At 25.1% G+C, this 21,018-nt stretch overlaps 6 protein-coding genes across 6 annotated transcripts in view; 2 read left to right on the plus strand and 4 right to left on the minus strand.

Moving 5' to 3' along the window:
• Phum_PHUM419730 (slit protein, putative) overlaps window positions 1-837 on the minus strand; it is a gene marked incomplete at both ends in the record, with an annotated part of 10,347 nt that extends 9,510 nt beyond the window's left edge. The window contains one exon of the mRNA XM_002429038.1: window positions 578-837. Within this exon, the coding sequence (XP_002429083.1) occupies window positions 578-837 (260 nt within the window). The remainder of the gene's footprint in view (window positions 1-577) is intronic.
• Window positions 838-3,798: 2,961 nt separating this feature from the next.
• On the minus strand, window positions 3,799-6,343 carry Phum_PHUM419840 (anaphase-promoting complex subunit, putative; the record flags this gene model as incomplete). The annotated part of the gene is made up of 3 exons (XM_002429039.1): window positions 3,799-5,834; window positions 5,989-6,117; window positions 6,232-6,343. 3 exons carry the CDS (start codon window positions 6,341-6,343, stop codon window positions 3,799-3,801), a joined length of 2,277 nt encoding a protein of 758 aa, XP_002429084.1.
• Window positions 6,344-7,004: 661 nt separating this feature from the next.
• Window positions 7,005-8,326, minus strand: Phum_PHUM419850 (restnal rod rhodopsin-sensitive cGMP 3',5'-cyclic phosphodiesterase, putative; the record flags this gene model as incomplete). Its single annotated transcript, XM_002429040.1, has 5 exons — window positions 7,005-7,086; window positions 7,167-7,288; window positions 7,610-7,745; window positions 7,837-7,899; window positions 8,274-8,326. 5 exons carry the CDS (start codon window positions 8,324-8,326, stop codon window positions 7,005-7,007), a joined length of 456 nt encoding a protein of 151 aa, XP_002429085.1.
• Window positions 8,327-8,600: 274 nt separating this feature from the next.
• Window positions 8,601-10,376, plus strand: Phum_PHUM419860 (DNA excision repair protein ERCC-8, putative; the record flags this gene model as incomplete). Its single annotated transcript, XM_002429041.1, has 4 exons — window positions 8,601-8,788; window positions 9,157-9,464; window positions 9,548-10,222; window positions 10,333-10,376. The coding sequence occupies 4 exons, from the start codon at window positions 8,601-8,603 to the stop codon at window positions 10,374-10,376; spliced, it is 1,215 nt and encodes a 404-aa protein (XP_002429086.1).
• Window positions 10,377-11,159: 783 nt separating this feature from the next.
• Phum_PHUM419870 (alcohol dehydrogenase, putative) lies at window positions 11,160-12,414 on the plus strand (the record flags this gene model as incomplete). The annotated part of the gene is made up of 5 exons (XM_002429042.1): window positions 11,160-11,209; window positions 11,293-11,552; window positions 11,626-11,778; window positions 11,844-11,996; window positions 12,065-12,414. The coding sequence occupies 5 exons, from the start codon at window positions 11,160-11,162 to the stop codon at window positions 12,412-12,414; spliced, it is 966 nt and encodes a 321-aa protein (XP_002429087.1).
• Window positions 12,415-13,527: 1,113 nt separating this feature from the next.
• On the minus strand, window positions 13,528-17,195 carry Phum_PHUM419880 (Hexokinase type, putative; the record flags this gene model as incomplete). The annotated part of the gene is made up of 9 exons (XM_002429043.1): window positions 13,528-13,620; window positions 13,729-14,005; window positions 14,235-14,390; window positions 14,479-14,668; window positions 14,748-14,847; window positions 14,933-15,148; window positions 15,243-15,382; window positions 15,780-15,942; window positions 17,148-17,195. The coding sequence occupies 9 exons, from the start codon at window positions 17,193-17,195 to the stop codon at window positions 13,528-13,530; spliced, it is 1,383 nt and encodes a 460-aa protein (XP_002429088.1).
• Between the last annotated feature and the right edge of the window lie 3,823 nt (window positions 17,196-21,018).

Consider the following 21,018-nt stretch of genomic DNA (forward strand, 5'->3'; position numbering starts at 1 on the left):
AAATCGACATAACAATTTTTTTACGATGAGTTTTTACCTTTGTATTCCTTCGACAATTTTTACAATTCGAATTTTAAATAATAATAATAATAATAATTAATCAACGATTTTCAATTTTCCGACAATTTTCCATCAATATTTTTTCTTTTTAAATTTGACTTCCCTTTTAAAAATTTCGACAGAAAACTATTAACGAAAAAAAAATAAATAAATAAACGGAAAAAGTTTTAATTCTATCAAAGAATTCATTTAATATTATTATTATTAATAACTTTGTTATTTGTAATAGTAAAATTTTTGATTCTCCTGTTTATAAAAAAAGAAAATTTTAACGACGTGGAAGTAGAACAAAAAAAAAAATTATATGCAAAATTTAATAAAAAAAAAAAAAAAAGAAGAAGAAATTTTTAATAGAAAATAAAATTTAATTATTTAATTATTATTATTATTTGTAAACGTCAACGCGTCACACGTCGTTAACGTCAATTATTTGTTGCGTGTGTCATTAATAATAACGGAAAAATATAAAAATTAAGAAACAAAAAGAAAAATTTGATTATTTATTTTAGTAACTTACAATTTTTCTGCATCCGAGGGTAATATTTGCGGGACTTGAGTCAAACCGTGATGAGAACAATCTATTGCCAAACCCGCACAAGAACAAGCCCACGGACATTTTGACAATCTTTCAGCCGTTTGATGAGTTATTATCGGGTGACCGCTTATTTCTCCGATAATGGGGTGACCGCCGATTCCGTTCATCGCACACGCGACAAAGTTCCACGTTAATTCCAAAAACGCGACAATCATCCATGATTGTTGATTTACGATCAACATTTTGCGCGTGGTTTGTGGCTTCATTCAACCCTTTTGAATTCTACCATTTATATGAACAACATCCATAACTATTATTTCCTAAATAAAAAAAAAAAAAAAAAAAAAAAATGATTATCTTTTCTTCTTTTGACGGAGAGGGGGTAGACAACTAACAACTCGATACAAATAACTAATAATTTTTATTTATTTCAACTAAGAAACAAAATCGAATAAAAAAAAGTGACTCTTTGTCATTCTTGTATCGAACAAAAAAAAAAAAAAAAAAATCCATCAACGAACTAAAAAAAAAAAAATAGTCGATAATATTTTTTTTATATAATTTTCTTTTCGGAATATCACATAAAAACTATCAAGTTCTAACTAAAAAAAAAAAAATTTTTTCTTCTTCTTTTTAATTGGCTTCTAAACCGACGAAATGGAATTTAACATATAAAAAAAAAAAAAATGGCCGTTTCGAAGAAGAAAAAAAAATTAATAAAATTCATTTCGATGCCGACGGTTTGCAAGTGAAATCATTATTAAAAAAAAAAAAAAAAGGCACAAAAATATTTAGTGACATTTCAAACGAAAAAAAAAAAAAAAAATGAAATAGCAGAAGAAAAAAAAAAAAACTAGTTTAGAGAGAGAGAGAGATATGTATATATAAAAAATTGAACCTGTTCCTTTCCTTTCCTTTTTTTTCTTCTCTCTATCTTTTTCTATCTTTATTATTATTATTATTATTATTATTATTATTATTATTGCATACAATAATTATATATAAACTTGTTATTTATTTTTACAGCCCCTCAAATTTTAAAAATTTTATTTGAAAAATAAAAAAAAAAAATTTGTTTCCCTCTCTCTTAAACCTTTTTTCTTTCCATTTGATTTATTTCATGTTGTAAAAAAAAATATAAACAATTTCAAAAAAAAAAAATTTCTAATAATAATAATAATAATAATAGTTCGAACGAAGCAAATAATAAATTATTATTATTATCTATCATAAATTTAATAATACGATTCATTAAATAATTAAAATTAATTAATAAAAATTAAAACTAAAGAAACGAATTTATTTTTAGATTTTGTTTCTTATTATTATTAATTATCACCTTAAATTTATTTATTTATTTATTAATAAAACTCGACGTTATTAAAAAATAGAAACGAATAATAATAATAATAATAATAATAATATTATTTCCTTCTAGAAAAAAAAAAAAAATTATTTATTTTTATGGAAAAGAAAATTTCTTATCGTCGATAATTTTTTTTTTTTTTTTTTTTTGGCATTTTCCCGGAAAATAATTTATGATCGGTTTTTTTTTAGAATTTTTCATACGACGTTTTTTTTTTTTTGAAGGGGGAAGGGGGAAGGGGAGGGGAAAATAAACGAAAATCAATTTTGCCGAAAAAAATAAAAAAAAAAAATTCAAGATTAACTACTTTCACTTTCGTTTGTTTGTGTTTGTGTGTGTATTCATTATATCTCATTTGATTCGAATGAAATTTTTTGTAAATAAATAAAAACCGATGAAATACACACACACACACACACACGGAAAATAAATAAATAAAATTTTCGTATTAGAATAAAAGAAATAATTTTTTTTAAACGGCTAGCAAATAATTTTTTAAGATAAATTAAATCAATGAATTTAAAATTATAATACGACGACGACGACGACGACGACGATTCGACCTGGCTTTGAATTACTACATGTAGGAGTTTTTTAATTCAATCTGACTGCGCTTTCTCTCCTCACTGCATGTTTTGACGTTTCCAATTGATTTTTTTTTTTTTTTTTTGATTCGGAGAGAGAAAAATTTTTTTTTTTCACAACGATAATATTATGTGAGAATATAACGAAATATAATTAACGATTATATTAATTTTATTTCGTTGAGAGAGAAAGAGAGAAAGAGAGAGAGAGAAAAAATGGCAATTTGTACCTAAAAAAACGTTGCATTTTTTTTCTAATTCCTCTTGTTTTTTCTTCTCTATACGTTTTGAAATGAAATAAAAACGTCACAACACAATATCATATTTAAACACAAATACACACAACGAATAATAATAATAACCGAGATAAAGTTTTTTTTTTAAATTAATAATATTTAATGAAAAAAAAAAAAAAAAAGAGAAAAATGTTGTAAACAACAGGTCCTAAAAGGAGCGTCAAAAATAACGGTAACTTAAACGCGCTCTCAACTTACGTTCTTCTTCTCAACCTCGGCGACAACTGCCGAACAACCCGAGGTTTGCATCGAGCTAACTTTGGAAGCATAGAGAGTTGGGGAAGATGCCGAAACCGGAAACGGAAACGTTTTTTTCTTTTCTTTTTGGGGGGAAAATTTTAATAACGTTTTTTCTTTTTAATAAATATTTGCTTTTAAATCTTTTTTTTTAGTTTGAAAAAGAGATAAATTTTATTTAATTATGTGTAAATTTAAATTGAATTATCAAATAAAAAAAAAAAAACAGTAAAATATGACTCATGGCAACAATAGATTTTTATGAATTGAAAAACAAAAAATTGAATTAAAGAATTAATTTTGTTTTATTATAAAATTGTAAAAAAAAAAAAAAAAATTATTTACATAAATATATGTACATATTTTTAATAAATTACAATTATTACATAATTAGTTTCTTGAAAAGCAAGTTTTTTTTTTAATTTAAATAATTATGAATAAGTTTGGTTGTATTATGTATATATAGGAAATCTCAGTATTTGATTTTAATAACCAAATTTAATCACACAAAATAGTAATTTGAAATCATCAATAGTTAATTTCATTAATTTAATATATTATTAATTAAATTTTTAAAAGAAAACTTAAAGTATGATAACAATTGTACTGGATCGCCATTGTATTATTGTATTGCCATCATGGCTTTTCTTTCAAATATTTTTGTGTTTGTTTCTCAACTTACTACTGGGATGAGTTTTTTTTATTACCAATGGTTTAAAATTAATTGTCACAAATACTCGTATCTGATTTTTCAAGTTTCATTATTGAATCATTTGATTCTTTAAATGACCCTGTGGTTTCCATAACTTCATCATCATCTTCTTCATCTTCTGCTTCCATTTCGAATAATTTTACTTTTCTTTTATTATCTGATAATATAACGCAAACTTTTCTGCTTCCACTAACGGCAAAACGAGATGCCACAATCCCTTCTATATTACGAGCATAATTATTTATTAAATGTTGAATGTTGATGGAAGTAAATTTTTCATAATCCAAATCTTTAATTACTTTAACGGGCAATTGGATAAAATCCGTTGAATGCATTGTAAATTTTTGAACCGTTAAAACGGACAAAACATCTTCCAGATAAAATTGTATATCGATGACTCTGTTGCAATATTTGAATTCGTCAAAACACAAATGAGCAAATTTCGGTGGCTGTTTTTCAGAATGAATGAATACCTCAATGAAATAAAAACCGTTTGATGAATCCTTTGAATCTAAAATGGCCACCGAAAACTTTTCTTCTTCAACTGAATACGTGCTGGTAACTTTAACGAAGGGATCATGGACTTGCATAAAATCACGTAAATAAAGCAGTTTGAAATGCTGTCCTATGAACCCCTCTGAATATTTAAAAATACAATTGATTTGATTTTCTAAATTGTTTATTTCTTGGACTATTGACATGTTTTTGTGATGAGGAATTATTAACTGATTTTGATTGATGAGAGGATGTTTCTCTTCTAAAAATTTTGTCCATAGTTCGTTATCATCGTCTGGTAAAATTTCAAGATTTTTATCTAATAAATATTGTCCGAGACGTTCCAAATTAAATTTAGGCTTGTATATAGATGTGTTGGAGTCTTGCCCTTCGAAATTATATAAAAATTCTGCAATCCCAAGTAAATCCTGTTGGGATATCTTACTCATATCTGATGATACTCTATCGTCACTCAGTCTTAGAATAATGGTGTACAACCAACGGAAAAAAGCTTTGTATATTTTTAATGAATTATCTATAACTTGTTGAACTTCAGTTGCTTTTATCAAGAAGGAACCAGTAGAAATAAATGCTTCATTTACAAAAGACTCATTCAGACCTAAAATTTGAAAATAATGGGGACATCTGGATAAGCCCCACAACTCGTCAAGATGGTAAGCTAAATTTTGCCCGACAGAATGCAAATGTTTTAATACCAATTTTTGAATATTTAAATAACTTAATTCGATTGAATTGCCAAGTTTTTTTAACCCTCTTTCTGTCAAATCTTGAAGTAAGAAAACACCCATTTCCGGTGATGGAGTTCCAAACATCAGAAGCTCTAAAAAATCTGCACTCACTCTTCCAGGTGGTACTTTGGAGGCATAAGCTGTCAATTTGGAATCCATTTCGATTAGTATATTTTCCCAACTTTCAATAATGTTTTGTAGCGTTTGTTTTAAATAATCAACGGAACTAATTAAATGTCCATATTTCAATGCTAACGTGTACAATTCGTGACTATAACTTGAAAGAATATCAGAATTAAGTAGTAAAACAGATGTAGTATATTTCTCTGCTTCTTTGGCTTTTATAGAAACAACTACAAAAATAACTTTATAATCCTTTGAAACATTGCAGTTTAAAATTATACACTCCGAGTTATTATAATAACTTTTGATGTCGATCACAGCGGAAGGAAACAAGCCGAAAACACTAATGCAAAGTTTACCATTGCTTAAACCGACAAGTAATATACTTAATGTTTGTTGATCTTTAATCTTTTTCGCATCATCTACATGATCATCTGAATTTGTGCTGTTGGAAGTAAAATTTCCAGTCAATGATGGTAATTTAGGAAGAAAAATCCTACTGTCATCTTTATTCATAAATTCTCTTAAAGGACTGCTAATTTTTTGACTTAACAAATTGGCTTTATTAAAAAGTAATTCTTCTTTTTCATCACTCCAGCTAAGACATGTAATTTCTGCATCAAACATTGACTTGTTAAGCACTTCTTTATTTTCCACATCAACCAAGTATATCTCATCTACAACAATACAAAAATAATTCCTTATAAAATGAACTTCATCAAACAAATATTAGACGAAGTACTTTTTTTCTTAAAACAAAGAAAAGAGAGATTAAATTTTAAAGTGAAGCAGTAAATAATAATATGTTTAAATTAATGTTAAAAAACCTACTTGTACTGTAACCGATTGCTATGACTTTTGCGTCTGGTCTCCAAGCAATACCTTTAACAGTAACACCATCACTTGGAGGTGGTAAAACCCATACTTTTAACCAATTCAGTCTATGAAGTGCTACTTCACCTAAAAATCACAAACTTATGCTTTAAATAAAATAATTTTGGGAAGAATTCTCCAATAAATTAAAAACAACATAAGGTTTCAGAAAATTTATTAATGAACCATAAAAACATTAACCATTTGCATATGACAGGGCTAATAAATCTAATTTTGTCGACCACACCATAAGTTCTACTTTGATGGCTGCATGTCTTTCTTCAAGTTGTCTCATAGCATTCCCTGACGACATTTTAAACACTCTTATATGAAAAATGACAAAATATTTGAATAAACCGAAAAAGTTATGAGTAAATTATTCAGAAGAATTCCAAAACTTATCAACCCATTATTTAAAATAATTATTCTACGAAGCAAATATAACGTACGTAATACAAAAATCACTAAATATAAACAATTTTTATCATTTATTTCGATTTCAAATTATTTACTATTACGATTCGTAAAATACAGTACGTCCAGTAAAAAAATTGTCGCCAGTTTGACAGAATTCGTTAATTTTAAATTAAATTACGTCAAAGGATAAATTCAAATTTTTTATTTTTTTAGAGAAATTTTTTTTTTTTTTTAAATACAAAATTTAAAATTTTAAAAAATTAATATTAGTTTTTTATTATTTGTTAAGATTTAACGGACGATTACATTTCATTTGACAAATTATATTCACAAAAATTAAGAAGATGCAGGAGGAAAATAATAACATTAAAACAAAATTTATTTACATCACATTTATTATACATTTACATTTATTTTAAGTAAAAATATACATTATTATTATGAATATATCGGAGTTTCTTAAAATTAAAAACTATTATTAAATGCCTATCATTAAATTATGATAAATTTCTAATAAATATGCAATGAAGTTGAGGAACGTGAAAATATTTTAAATTTCAGACATAATACAATCTCACTCTCGATGTGCACACTAACAATTCATCATCGAAAAATTTGGTTTCAATAACGACATTTCCACTAAAAAAAAAAAAGTAAAATATGTAATTAATAAAAATTTAACAGTTAATAATTTTATTATCAAAATAATATCAAAGTACTTTAAAACATTAGCAGGCATCATTTGTGATTCAGGAGCTGCTTCGATAAGACTTTGCCATGTATTCGTCGAATTAGGTATAACAAAACCAAATTCGAAAAACCATTCTTCTAAACACCTATTCTGTAAAATATGAAATAATATAACAATAAATAAAAATTATTAATAAATAAGAGGTTAAATTTATATTATTTAAAACTTATTCATGTGTAATTTAATTTATATTTTGTAAATATTAGCATGTTTAATGTTGAATAACATTTTTTTAAAAATAAAATTACAAATTAATGATCGATAAAATTTTTCGATTGTTCACACAATTGCATGATTTACAAATTCATTAAATGCTATTTTAAAATAACTATTTTTAAAAAAGTTTTTAATTTAAAAATACATTTATTAAAACCTTTCATCCATGATTGAAATTTATAATGTATGCAATACCTTAAACAATATTTTTTGCTCTAAACGAAATTTTTTCATTTGCTCTACAGATGAAAAATTTATTTCTCTTGAAACTGCACGACATTTCAAAATCTTTTTCGGAACCCTAGCTTCATGTTCCACATCAGGTATAGACCTTAAAAGTATAAAAAATTAATAATTCCTCTATAAACTTTATTTTACAAAATCTAATTATGATAAAAAGAATGATTTTGCTCTAAACTTACAAATCTTCATTTCCTTGCCATAATATCTTTCCTGTATCTACATCTCGTAAATTCATCCAATTACTATAGTAAATTATTATGAAATAATATTATAGTACTTTTTTTTAAAAGTTCAATACAAATTAATACTTTAAATTTTTATAATAAATCAAAGTTATTTTTAATAATAATAATAAAAAATTTTAAGAAAATACAATTAAATCAATATTATAAGTATTATTTAAATACCTACAAGTAAATCTCAAAAAAAAAAAATCTGAATTTTTAAAAAACAATTAAAGTCTCTATAGTATTGTAAATAATTCAATTATAAAAATTAAAAGTAATTAATCATAAGTAATTACTTGTTATAACAATTAACACTAATCTTTATCTGTTAAAAAATTAACAAGTGATAAAAATAATGTAAATATCAATACTGGAAATTAAAAGGATACACTTGAAAACCGGACAAAATATCTTCTGATCTTGTAACAGATGTATCTTCCATTTCTTTTATTAAATCGCTTTTACGAGTAGTTCAGAACTGAATTCAGTTCTGAAATTTGTTAGGACTGACACTTTTAGTCAATAATTGCTTGTATTGAAAGTAACATTGCTATCAATGATTGATTGCGACAATTTTATTAGTCATTTTTAAACTTCTATCGACAGCTACTTCCACGATTAAAATTTAAAATTTGTTATTAAAATGCTACAACCTTTAATGTACATATAAAACTTAATTATGTGACGATTAATTATTATTATTATTATTTTCTTTAATGTTTTCGTCAAATGGTGCCAAGAATTTTTTTGCAATACAATCTGGTTTGATAAGTCCTCAAAAATTTAATTGTAAAAATGTAACAGAAAGATGTCACTCATTAAAACTTAGCACTAGGCAAGATGTAGAAGGGTCTTTTACTTCAGGGATTAACTCACTAGATATAGAAAAATTAGAAAATAGATAGTAAGTAGGTAAAAAATTTAATTTTTTTAAAATATTTTCTTTAATAATAAACATATTCCTATTAAAATTCTAATGCTAATTCATTTCATTATGATTATAAGTTTAGAAATGTCCTTTCAAAGAAATAAATTCACACAAGACTTATTTAAACATGAAACTTGTTTTGATAACCTCAATATTATTTTCTATTCATTTAAATTAAAAAATATTTTTCAATGTTTCATTATTTTTTTGAATTATAATAATATTATTAGGTATTATGAGTTTTTTCAAACACTAAAAACTACTGATTGAATTGTAAATATCATATGTAATTCATATAAATTTATACATAGACTACTGTTATTTACACTAAACTTTTTTTTTAGTTTACTTTCTGGTTGTTCTGATGGCAGTATATATATTCACGATGTTTATAATTTAACAGGGCAAATTCAGTATACGGCAAAATGCATTTGTAAAGTTATCAAGCAAAATAATTACAGTCATAAGCATAGTGTTGAATGTGTTTCCTGGTATGGAGATGATAATGCTTTATTCATAACAAGCGGAAGTGACAAAACATTAAAAATATGGGATACTCAAAATTTAAAATCAATCGAAAGTTATTGTCTAAAAGGAAAAATTTTCCAACATGATTGTTCATCTTTCCCTTCTTCAAACCCTATTATAGCCGGTAATTATCTGTTCATTTATCTTATATTCCATTTCAATGTCTAAAAAAAAAAAAACTACAAAATATGTATGGATTTGTTTTAGTCGCTAGTTCTGTTAATATTGTGGAATTAATAGATTTGAGAACTGGGAGTTCGACACATGAATTGAGGGGACATAAAAATTCAGTTTTAACATGTAATTGGTCTCCTGTTGAACAGTATTTACTAGCTACAGGTGGAATGGATAAATCTATTCTTATGTGGGATGTAAGATCGAGTAAATCTTTTCTAGCTGCATTAGAAGACAAAAATGATTACAACAAACATGCTACAGCACATTCTGGTTATGTAAATGGACTGAAATTTACAGGGGATGGTCTTTTTTTAATATCTTTTGCTACTGATGAGAATATAAAATTTTGGGAAATATTAAATGGATCTCTTTTAAAAAAAGATTATCCAAAGATGAAAAATAATGTGAAGAGAAATATTCAATTTGCAATTAGTAATAATTGTAAACATCCCATTCTTTATTTACCCTGCGAAGGGGATATTTTTGTCATCGATTTATTTTCAGGAACTGAAATAAAAACCCTCAATGGTCATTTTCATTCTGTTAATTGTTGTTACTATCGAGAATCATTTCAAGAACTTTACAGTGGAGGAAACGATAGAAATGTTTTACTGTGGACAGCTGACGAATATGAAAACGAAACCATGAACTCAAATGAACAAAATAAAATTTTACATACTAAATCTAAAACTGCAGACGACTGGAGTGACGATGAAAATTAAATATATATTATATTTTTATATATAAAAATATTTATTTTAATGTTTTTTTTGTAAATATGAATTCAAACTTGTCGATTTGAAAAATTTCTAAAGTTAAACTCTTTTTGAAATTATTTACGAACAGAAAACTTGCTTAAAGTCAATAATCTAAAAATCATTGGTAAATTATTTATTACTTTGACATCAATTATATTTCTACCAAATTTTTTTTTAATAAATTAAGTTTTTTTTTTATAAATGATTCTTTTTTTGGGCAAAAACCTTTAACTTAATCATCATTCGACAATTTAAAAAGTTTTCATTGAAAATGATGTTGTCGAAGAAAAGTTGAAAGAGAAGAAGAATAGACAGGTAAGAGACAAAAAAAAAAAAAAAAAGAAATCATGTCATGTGTTGTCTGTCGGTTTGAAAATTTTTACATAATTTCATTTAATTTTGTCATAAATTATTTGAAAAAAAATTACAAAAAAAATTGAATCCTGAGTCAGTCAGTTATTATTATATTTATTTTGAAATATCTAATTTGAATAAACTTTTTGATTAAAAAAAAAAAGTCATTAATTATTTCAATTTTATTAAATAATTGTAAATTTTGTAACGGCTGGTTTCGACATGTAAAAAAAAAACGAGCTGTACGACGATTTTTATTTTTAAATATAAATTTATGATAATTTGAATGTTTCGATTCAAATTCTTATTTTACATAAAAAAAAAAACTTGATGTAAAATTCAAACGACAGAAAAAAAAATCTATTAAAATTCAATTGGCAAACGAGATTTAAAAAATGGTGGGGAAAACAAGTTTATGAAGAGTATTTTTTGAAAACATAAACCAACCATTTATAATAAGTTTAGTTTTGTAATATTATACTCGTTTTAAAAATTAGCTTATTCAGCAAGATTAATAAATAACAACAGTTATGAAAAATAATGTATTGAAATCGTTATTTACGAATATTTTTTCAAACAGGTAATTTATTTTTTAATATAAAGGTTAACACGAATTTAAATCATTATTATTATTATAATTTTTTTTTTTTTTTCTGTCGACAGAAAATTAATAAACGAAAATTTAAATAAAAAAATTGTCGTACTTACCGGATGTGATACTGGATTAGGATATTCTCTATCGATAAAATGTAAAGAATTAGGTTTAAATGTTGTTTCTTGTTGTTTAAATAATGAAAGCGAAGGTGCAAAACGTTTGGCTAACGACGACTGCCATGTTATACGTCTCGATCTCATCGATACGAATACGATTAACGAATTGAAAAATAAAATTTTACATTTATTAAATGATAATAACGATAATGGTAATTGTTTTTTATTTATACGAAAAACGTTCGAAAATAAATATTTTAATATTTCAAAAAAATTTTTTTATAGAATTACATGCAGTCGTTAATAATGCCGGCGTTATGATTTTTGGAGAATATGAATGGCTAACGGAAAAGCAAATAATTCAACAGGTTGAAGTTAATTTGCTCGGTACCTTTCGGATAGCAAAAATTTTTTTACCGTTATTAAGAAAAAATAAAGGTAAGAATTGTCTAATGTCACGTCTCGTATTGAAAACAAATCAGAAAAATGTCGCTTTTTTAAAGGACGATTAATAAACGTAACGAGTCATTGTGCCATAACAAATTTACCAAATTTATCAGTTTACGGTGCAACAAAAGCCGGAATACAAAGTTGGTCACACGGTTTACGAATCGAACAAAAAAAATATGGAGTACACATAATTAATTTCATTCCAGGTACGTTACAACCCCCTTCCCCCCCCCCCCGAAACCGAAAAGAGTAGATAAAACTTTATATTTTTCAGGTTCTTTTCCACTTCAAAGTAACATAATGTCACGTCAAAAATTATATTTTAAAGAAATGCAAGAATCATTTTCTCATTGTGATAAAAAATTTCATCAATCTTATTTTAATTCATTCACTTCTTATTTGAATAATGTATTCGTTGAAAAAAAACCGTTAAAACCGTTAGAAGATGATGTTCTCTACGGTAAATTTTTTCATGCTTTATTAAATAAAAATCCAAAATTTATATACAAACATGAACCCTGGAGATATTTTTTTTATTATAATTCTTTTCGTTTAACTCCCCTGCCAATAAGAGATTATTTAATTGAAAAATTTTTAAAATTCCCTAAATTCAAATCAAATTAATTGTATTATTAATAAATAAATAAATAAATAAATTTTTCATCCATTTTTGAATAATTTTTATTCCTTTTTATATATAATTTCCCCCCCCCCCCCATTTAATTAAAAAAAGTCACTAACCTGAAATAATTCAAGGCTAAAAAAACCACAAATTTGCAAGTAAAATTTTTTTCCTTTTTTATTCATTTTCTCACCTTTTCACAAAAATAGAATAATTTAAAATAATAATAATGACATTTGCTTTTAATAAAGTTCATATACTTTTATCCAAATAATTTATTTATATATATATATATTAAAAATTTCATTTTTAAATATTAAATACATACATATAAATCTTACAAATATTTATTAAAAAGTACAAAAATTTTAAAGCACTTTAAAATACGCTTTTATAAAAAAAAAAACAAATAGTATACAGGTTCTCAGGTATGTTGTTTTGACAGAGAACTTTCATATTTCTTTGTATATTTTATACCCCATAGGGGTCATTTACAAATAAATAGGCCCCCCAAAATTTAAAAACAACAAATTACGGCCTCACACCACAAACACAAACGCAAACGCAAAAACAAACAAACGTTTTACCTATTTATATGTGTATATGTTATCAAAATTATATTGATAAGACTTACTTGATAATAATAATAATAATAATAATAATAATAATAATAATAATAATAATATTGCACTTGTATTCATCTCTTGGTAACATAATTTACAATTATGTTATTTTTTTTTTTTTTAGTTCATATGCAGTTGACCAAATGTAATTCATTACCTTTTATTTTTTTTGTTTGTTTTGTTTGTGCTATGAAGAATTTTGTTTTTCAATCTGAAATTTAACAAAAAGAGATAGATTATAAAAAAAAATATAAAAAATTTAAAATTAACTTTGGTACGAGAGGGGGGAGGGGAAAAAAACAAAAAAAAAATTTAAATTCCTACCATCATTTCCTCATTTTCCTTTGCCCACTGATGAGTAAGCATAAAAAAAGAATTTTTTTTTCAATAGATTACATTAATTTATTAAAAATATAAAACCTGATAACGATTAAAAAACCAACAAAATTTAATTTGCGGTTGAAGGGGGAAAAAAAAAAAAAAAAAAAAAAATTAATGTAAAATAGTAATACTTACTCTATAAGCAACGGCAGCAACCAAAGCGGCTCCCCTCCCACTACCATCTTCCGAGAGCATAAAATCAAACTGAAATAAACAAACATAATTTTTTTAAAATTAAGTTAATGTTAAATAAATTGCGTTAAAAATTTGTAAATTAAACAAACCACCGAAAAAAAAAAAAAGATTTTTTACCTTGGCCGGATTTACGAGAAGTTCCGATGTTTTCGCCATCATTAAATTATGAAAGTGTGGATGGTATCGATAAACGGATCCGTCAACGGCAACCGTTATGTTATTTTGCCCTATTTTATCAATGAGAGTCGCGATTCCGGCCGAAACTATGTGGGCAGCCCTCCTAGATACGCACTGGCAAATATAACGAACATTGGCACAATCTTCATCCGTGACACTTCCTATACCGACAGTCTTCAATACGTTTTGACATTTATCGAAAACTCCTTTTTTCTCACTATATAAATAAAAACAAACAAACAAACAAACAAACAAATTTTAAACGTAAATTCGCAAACAAAAAATTCTCGGAAAATCTAATAACGGAATTCTATTTAAAAAAAAAAAAAAAAAAAAAAAAAAATAAAATCTTTTGCCAAAAATAAAATCATTGCCAAGAAAAAAAAAAAAAAACTTTTAAACATTTTTGATAACATTACATATTTATTATTATTATTATTATTTACCTTTCTATTTCCGAAACGTATTTAGTTAAAAAATGCCATTTTTTTTCAATAATTTCAGAACTGTTGCCATTGAATAACAATCCCAATTCTATGAAATGTACGATTATTAAACGAACGAGTTCTCCTATGTACATACCGGATATCATTTTTTCGAATCTGCAAACGATTAAACCGGGATTAAAAATCAATAAATCAATAAATAAATCAATAAATGTAAAATTAACGAGTGAAGAAAAAAACTTACACTTGTTTACCGGGATTAATTGAATTTTTATCCAAATCTATATCGTATGAAGTACGAATGAAATCCAGGCATCCATCATCACCGAACGCACCCCATTCCGTATTGACCACCACATACGGTTTCTTATTACATCCGTTAAACGTTTCCACTTCATCGGTTTTTTCCACGTAACAAGCATTACTTCCGGTACCTGGAAAAATTCCCCCAAAAATACAAGACGGAGAACAATTTAGTAATTATACTATGACACTGTGGAAATACTCACTTACCTACAATCAAACCGATTCTGCAATTTTGATTTTTCCAAGCGCAAGACATCAACGTACCCGTGGTATCATTCAAGATAGCACAAACATCAATTTGAACGTCCTTTTACCAAACAAAACAAGAAATACAAAATTAATGAAAATAAACGACAGGAATCGAATATCAATTTTAAAAAGAATAAAATTACATGTCTTCTCTGGAGAGCTTCCCTGAGTAATCTGACAACATCCTCACCGATGACACCCGAACAATTGAATCCTTTCGTCCATCTTTCTAATAACCCGGTCGTGAGAGCTTTTTGACGTAGGGGAAAACTAAAGGTGAAACCCAGTGGTAACCTTTCCGTGTTGACATTGTTTTCTTTCGTGAATGTGGCTAAACACTCGGCAATGTGATCGAAAAGCTAAAGAACGGAAAAAACCAAAAATCGTGATGAAAATTCATTAACCCCCCCCCAAAAAAAAACAAAGTTAAAAAATAATTAATTCTCTCCGTACCTGTGTACCGGTACCCAACATGATAGCTTCGGGAACTGGATATATTTTCGATTTCATATCGAAATGATTTTCTTCCAAGTAAATAATTAAAACTCTAAAATTTGTTCCTCCCAAATCCAACGCCAAAAATTTTCCTTTTTCTAAAAAAAAAAAAAACAATGATATATCAATATTTCATACAATGAAACCTTTGTGAAAAAAAAATTTTTTTTTTTTTTGTATTTCACGCAGTCACCATTTTGATTTATTTAATTTTTGTTTTTTTGTGTGTGGTTGCCTTTTTCAGGGGAGAACAATGAATACAGTATAAAACAGCGTGGGAAGGTTAAACTAAGGTATAACTTTTAGTATAACATCACATTAAGGTATTGAAATTGTAAAGAACGCAGCATTTCTTTTTTAAAAAAAAAAAGGTCTACAATAAATCAACATTTTGATTCTGACGATTTTTTTTTTTTTTTTTTTTTTTTTTTTTACAAATTCTCAAGTTTAAAAATTTCTTTTTGAAAATAATTTCCGACAAAAAATCCGACTTACCTTTTCCATTTGGAAGATCTTGAACGTAGGTAGGAAAACATTTAATGATGGCTTCGGGGTGAGTTTCTTTTTTCAAACCCTTTTTCAATGAATCCAATAATAATTTTTTAACTCTGAACAACTGATCGTTATTTAATATCAATGAATGACATTTTTTTTTCACCTACAACAACCAAAAAAATATTAATAATAAATAAGAAAATAAATAACAAATCCAATTAATCGTGTATCGTGTTTTGTCCGGTTGGAATTTTTTCCTCGATTCGAATTCCATTTACAAAAAAAATAAAAATTTTAATAATAATAATAATATTTTCTATTCGACTACTCAATTCTCGATTAATTCAAATTAACCAAAAAAAATTGATCAAAGATTCATAATTAATTAATTAATTGATTAATTAGCGGTTTGTGTTTCAAGGCGAATGAACAAACAATAAAATATCGTAGCTTTTTGGTTTTATTATTATTATTATTATTAATTTATTGATCGACTAAAAAAAATAAGTAAATAAATAAATAAATAAGCAACAAATGTAAAATATTAAAGTTAAATAAATCGTTCGAGATGATGTTGAGACAGTCGAGAGAGAAGAAAAAAAATTTTTTTTTTTTTTTTAATTATTTATTTTAAAACTTTCTAAAAATAATCATTTTATGCAAGATTGCACATTGGGGAGAGAGAGAGAGAGGAGGAGAGGGGGGGGAGAGAGAGATGGACTTTTAAATTTTTAAAAAATTTTTCCCTTGTACTGAAAACTTAATAATTTGTACACAGCATTCTGCTCAACGACGGTTAAATTAAAAAATTAGGGGTTGTTTTTTTTTTAACGTATTAGTAAAATAAATAATAATAATAATAATAATAATAATAATAATAATAATAATAATAATAAATAATAATAAATCCATTGCCACTATTTATTTTTTTCCTTATTAATTTTTTTTCTTTCGTTAACAGGTAAAACCCGTGCAATGAAAAAAAAAAAAAAAAACTTGCGGAATTTTTACCATTTAAATGACGTAACAAAAAAAAAAAACATTATTATTATTATTATTATTATTATTAACTAATTGACATTAAATTTTTTTTTTTTTTTTATAGAGAGAAAGTATAAAGAACGAATGATGCAATTTTCATCGTGCATAAAAAATCACTCAACTATGTGTGTATATAGAATTTTTTAAACCTTCGAAAAAAAAAAAAAAAAAAATTCAACAAAGAAAATTATTTTTAATATGTTTAAATATATATCCATTACCTTGAGGAATTTTTATAAAAAAAAAAAAAAAAAAAAAAAAAAATAGTCAATGAAAGGCCCCCGAGGGGCCTCTCGAGTTTTGGCCTCACCCTTTGAAATCCTCTACCTTCTTACTCAGATTCACGCATGGATTTCGAGGCCAAGAACGAACCATCAAGCTCCCATCATTCACACAAACCATATAGTAACTAGTTTCCCCCCCCCCCTCTCTCTCACTCCTTATACCCGAGGAAAATTATAAAGTTTTCTTTTTCCGCAAACGAATTAATTACATGTGATTTAAACGTGACCCCCCCCCGCACTCTCCCCAAATAATTTTTTCTACAATCTAAGTAAAGGCGGAAAAAATAAATGAATACATTTTGATATGTGCACATATGATTCGAAGGACTTTAACATTATTATTATTATTATTATTATTATTATTTTTCTTAAATTAAAAAAAAAAAAGACCTTAGAGTTTTATTAATTACACGCGCTATTTTATCATTATTATTATTATGATTTTGAGAACATGTTAACTATGTTACTTTAATTATTATGAGAACAATAATATAATACCTTGATGACAGGTTTTGTTATGTATTCTTAATTATAAATAAATTAGAGTAAGCGAGAAGAATTATTATTAATCATCAAAACTGACGTTGGAAAAAAATAAATTTTATTGATCGTTGTCGATAATTATCATCCATCATAAAAATAATGGTTGGGAAAAAAAATAAAAAACTGGGTAAGATCATTTGTAAACTATCCAATACACGCCATGCAGCACTTAAGGTTAATTTTTTTTTTTTATTAAAAATACCGTTATTTTACAATAAGATGGCTGAAGGAAGCCCATATATTCAAGAGGTCATCTCAAGGTAGTCCACACATCTAATTATTTAACTGCTAAAAAAATATTATGAGAGTTTTAGGAGAGTGGTTAGTCTTGAACAAAAACGGTTTAGATTTTTCTTATGGGTAAAATAAAGTTTACATCATGAATAATTTTTCAAAATGTGTTTTAAATAAAACAAAAAAAAAAAAACTAAATTGAATGTAAAATAAATTTACAACGAGAAATCAATTAAAATAATGATGGTAAAACGACAACAAACAATTTCAATTTATTCTCAATTTCTGACATAGTTATTATTAATTGAAATTGATTTTTAAATTCATTTTCAAAATGAGACTAACATAAAAAAAGTCAATGTGACCTATTCGAGTCATTAATAGAATGAATGGTACATATTAAATATTATTAAGCAATGAAAGCAAAGAATAAGGCTAGATTGCATCTGGCAGTGCGAAGAGTAAGGGTAAAAAAATTTTTTTTAAATTTGACCTGATTAAAAAAAAAAACAACAGACATGCCAATAAAACAATTTTCTAAGAAAAAAAAAAAAAAAAAGTGACCCTTTCAAAACCATTGCCTGAAACTTAATTTTGCAATAATAATAATAATTTTTTTTCATTATATGTAAAATAACCTTGCTATAGTGACCAAAGAATTTTTTCCTTTTTTTTTTTTTTTTTACTTTCCCAAGAATTGATTTTCTTATTCGAATAATTATACAAATGGTATTGTACATTCATGAAATATGAAAAAACCCCCACAAAAATTCTGGAATGTAACCACAAATCAAAAATCATGGGGGTCATTATTATTATTCGAACTGTAATATAATAAAATTTTCAATACCCTAAATGAACATTAATAAAAGCGATAAGGAAAAATTGCAAATTTTAAATTACTCTATAATTTAATGTGAAATTTCTAAAATTAAATCAAATTTTTATTGCTCCATGCAACAAATGCTTATATGTATATATAATTTTAAACACCAAGAAATTTTTTAATAGCGCTATAAAGTTCACAATTTCTGAGCTTTGCACTTATCAAATGCAAGGTTGCAAAATATTTGCATGCTATGACCTAACTTGATAATTTATATCAACACAGGTTTAGGATCATATTCAATTGTAAAAACCTATTTTATTGAAAAATAATACATTTCAATAAAAATGTTACAAAATAACTTTTAACAATGATTAAATAGAATCTTATTTAATAACCTAAAGCTCATTAAAAAAAAAAAAATAAATTTCCATACATTTTCAATTAAAGCAAATATTAATTTTAAAAAAAAAATACTTGATAAAACCTGTCTTGATATAATCGGAACCTGCTTCAAAAACTTTAAAAATTTATTAATTTTATTTTTATTTTCTTTCAAATTAATAATAAATGTCACTCGAAACAAATTATTACGAAAAACAAAATTTGATTAAATATTTTTTAAAAGGTTTTTTTCATTTTCACTAAATCGGTTAATATTCAAAAATATATATTTTAAAATGATTAAATACATACCTCGGTTGAAACCGTTAATTCTTCAACAATTCCCATTTTGACGATAGATAAATAAATAAATAAATAAATAACCAATGTTATATTTAAATTAAAATTAAATATAAAATAATTAACAATTAAATTAAAAAGATTAAGTTAAAGTCAAGTCCAAAAATTTCTCGTTACACTCAAACTGTTGACTTGACAAGTTTATATTGACCAATGCTAAATTTCACCATCAGGACCATGCTTCATATATATTCAGACAACATCATTCAAACATTTACACACAAGTTGAGCCTACCCAAAACGAAATATGATTGGTCGAACGCGAAGGTGTGTCTAAAAACTGACCTTGATTATTACGTCATATAATAAAAGTATTACCAACCGAATTAATTTTATTTTAACTATAGAAAATCTTTTCTTTTTTTTTTTTCAAAATAAATAAATATATATAAAGCTTTGTAATAATAAAACATATACTTTAATAATTTTTAGTTTTTTATTTGTATAATATAAAGTATTTTTATTGTACGCCAAAAAAATTTTAAGTTGATTGACAATTCAACATTTTGGCGGGAAATTTATAAAATGGAGGGAAAACCTTTTGTAAACATACCTTTTAACAGTATTAAGGATTTATATTAAAAAAATTTAACGTATATTTAATATTTTTCAATTAAAAAAGGCAAGTTATTTATAATTAAGAAACAATAATTTTTGGTACGTTAATTTTATATTAAAATTAATTATTAATGAATTATCATAGTGATTATTTATATTTTTTCTCTTATTAGAATTTTTAAAATGTTAATTTCAATATATATGCAGTGTCACCTTTTTGTTAATTAAACAAACTTAATTTAAAATATGTTAGGCGTCATATCTCGACAAGAGAAAACGTAGTAAAACCTGGGCGATTACCAAAATTTTCAAAAGCCAAATTTATTAAATTTTTTAAATTAACAATGCCATATTGTTGTTTGCCCAAAATAAAAATATAACCTGGCCAAAGTTATTAATTAATGAATTAAGGAAATACAAAACCGAAAGGAAAAATTTTATAATTCTTTTATTAAAAATAAACTATTTTTTTAAACAAACTTTACTTTGGGTTTAAATATTCAAGTAATTAGTTTTATTTGTTTCATTAAATTACTTTTTATGAAAGAAAAAATACTTTTTGTTTTACGTATGAGAATTAAGAATAAACCCTAATTATATAACTAAAGCGAATTTAATGTTAATTACGGATTTTAAAAAGATAAACAAATAAAATAGATAAGTTAACACTTAAATTTTATTAAATTTAGCAAATATTATAGATAAGGACTTTTTTTTTTTTTTAAGTACGAATGAAATGAAATTTACCAAATAACATAAAATAAATTAAAAGTTGACATTGTAAATTTTCATTTTTATGGGTTTTATTAAAATTTATTGATTAGATATTATGTTATCTTTCACAAAATAAAATTAATCAGTTTGTCAGTTAAAAAATTTATGAAACAAATACTAAAAGATTAAATATTTTATCCCAATCTACATAGTTTTAATAATGATAATAAAAATTTTGCAGGTATTAAAGCAAAGTGAATTAATTTTTTAGCTTAAAGTTTAGGTTCAGGTTTAG

This window comes from Pediculus humanus, genomic scaffold, assembly GCF_000006295.1.
Source record: "Pediculus humanus corporis 1103172108186 genomic scaffold, whole genome shotgun sequence".
NCBI lineage: Eukaryota > Metazoa > Arthropoda > Insecta > Psocodea > Pediculidae > Pediculus > Pediculus humanus.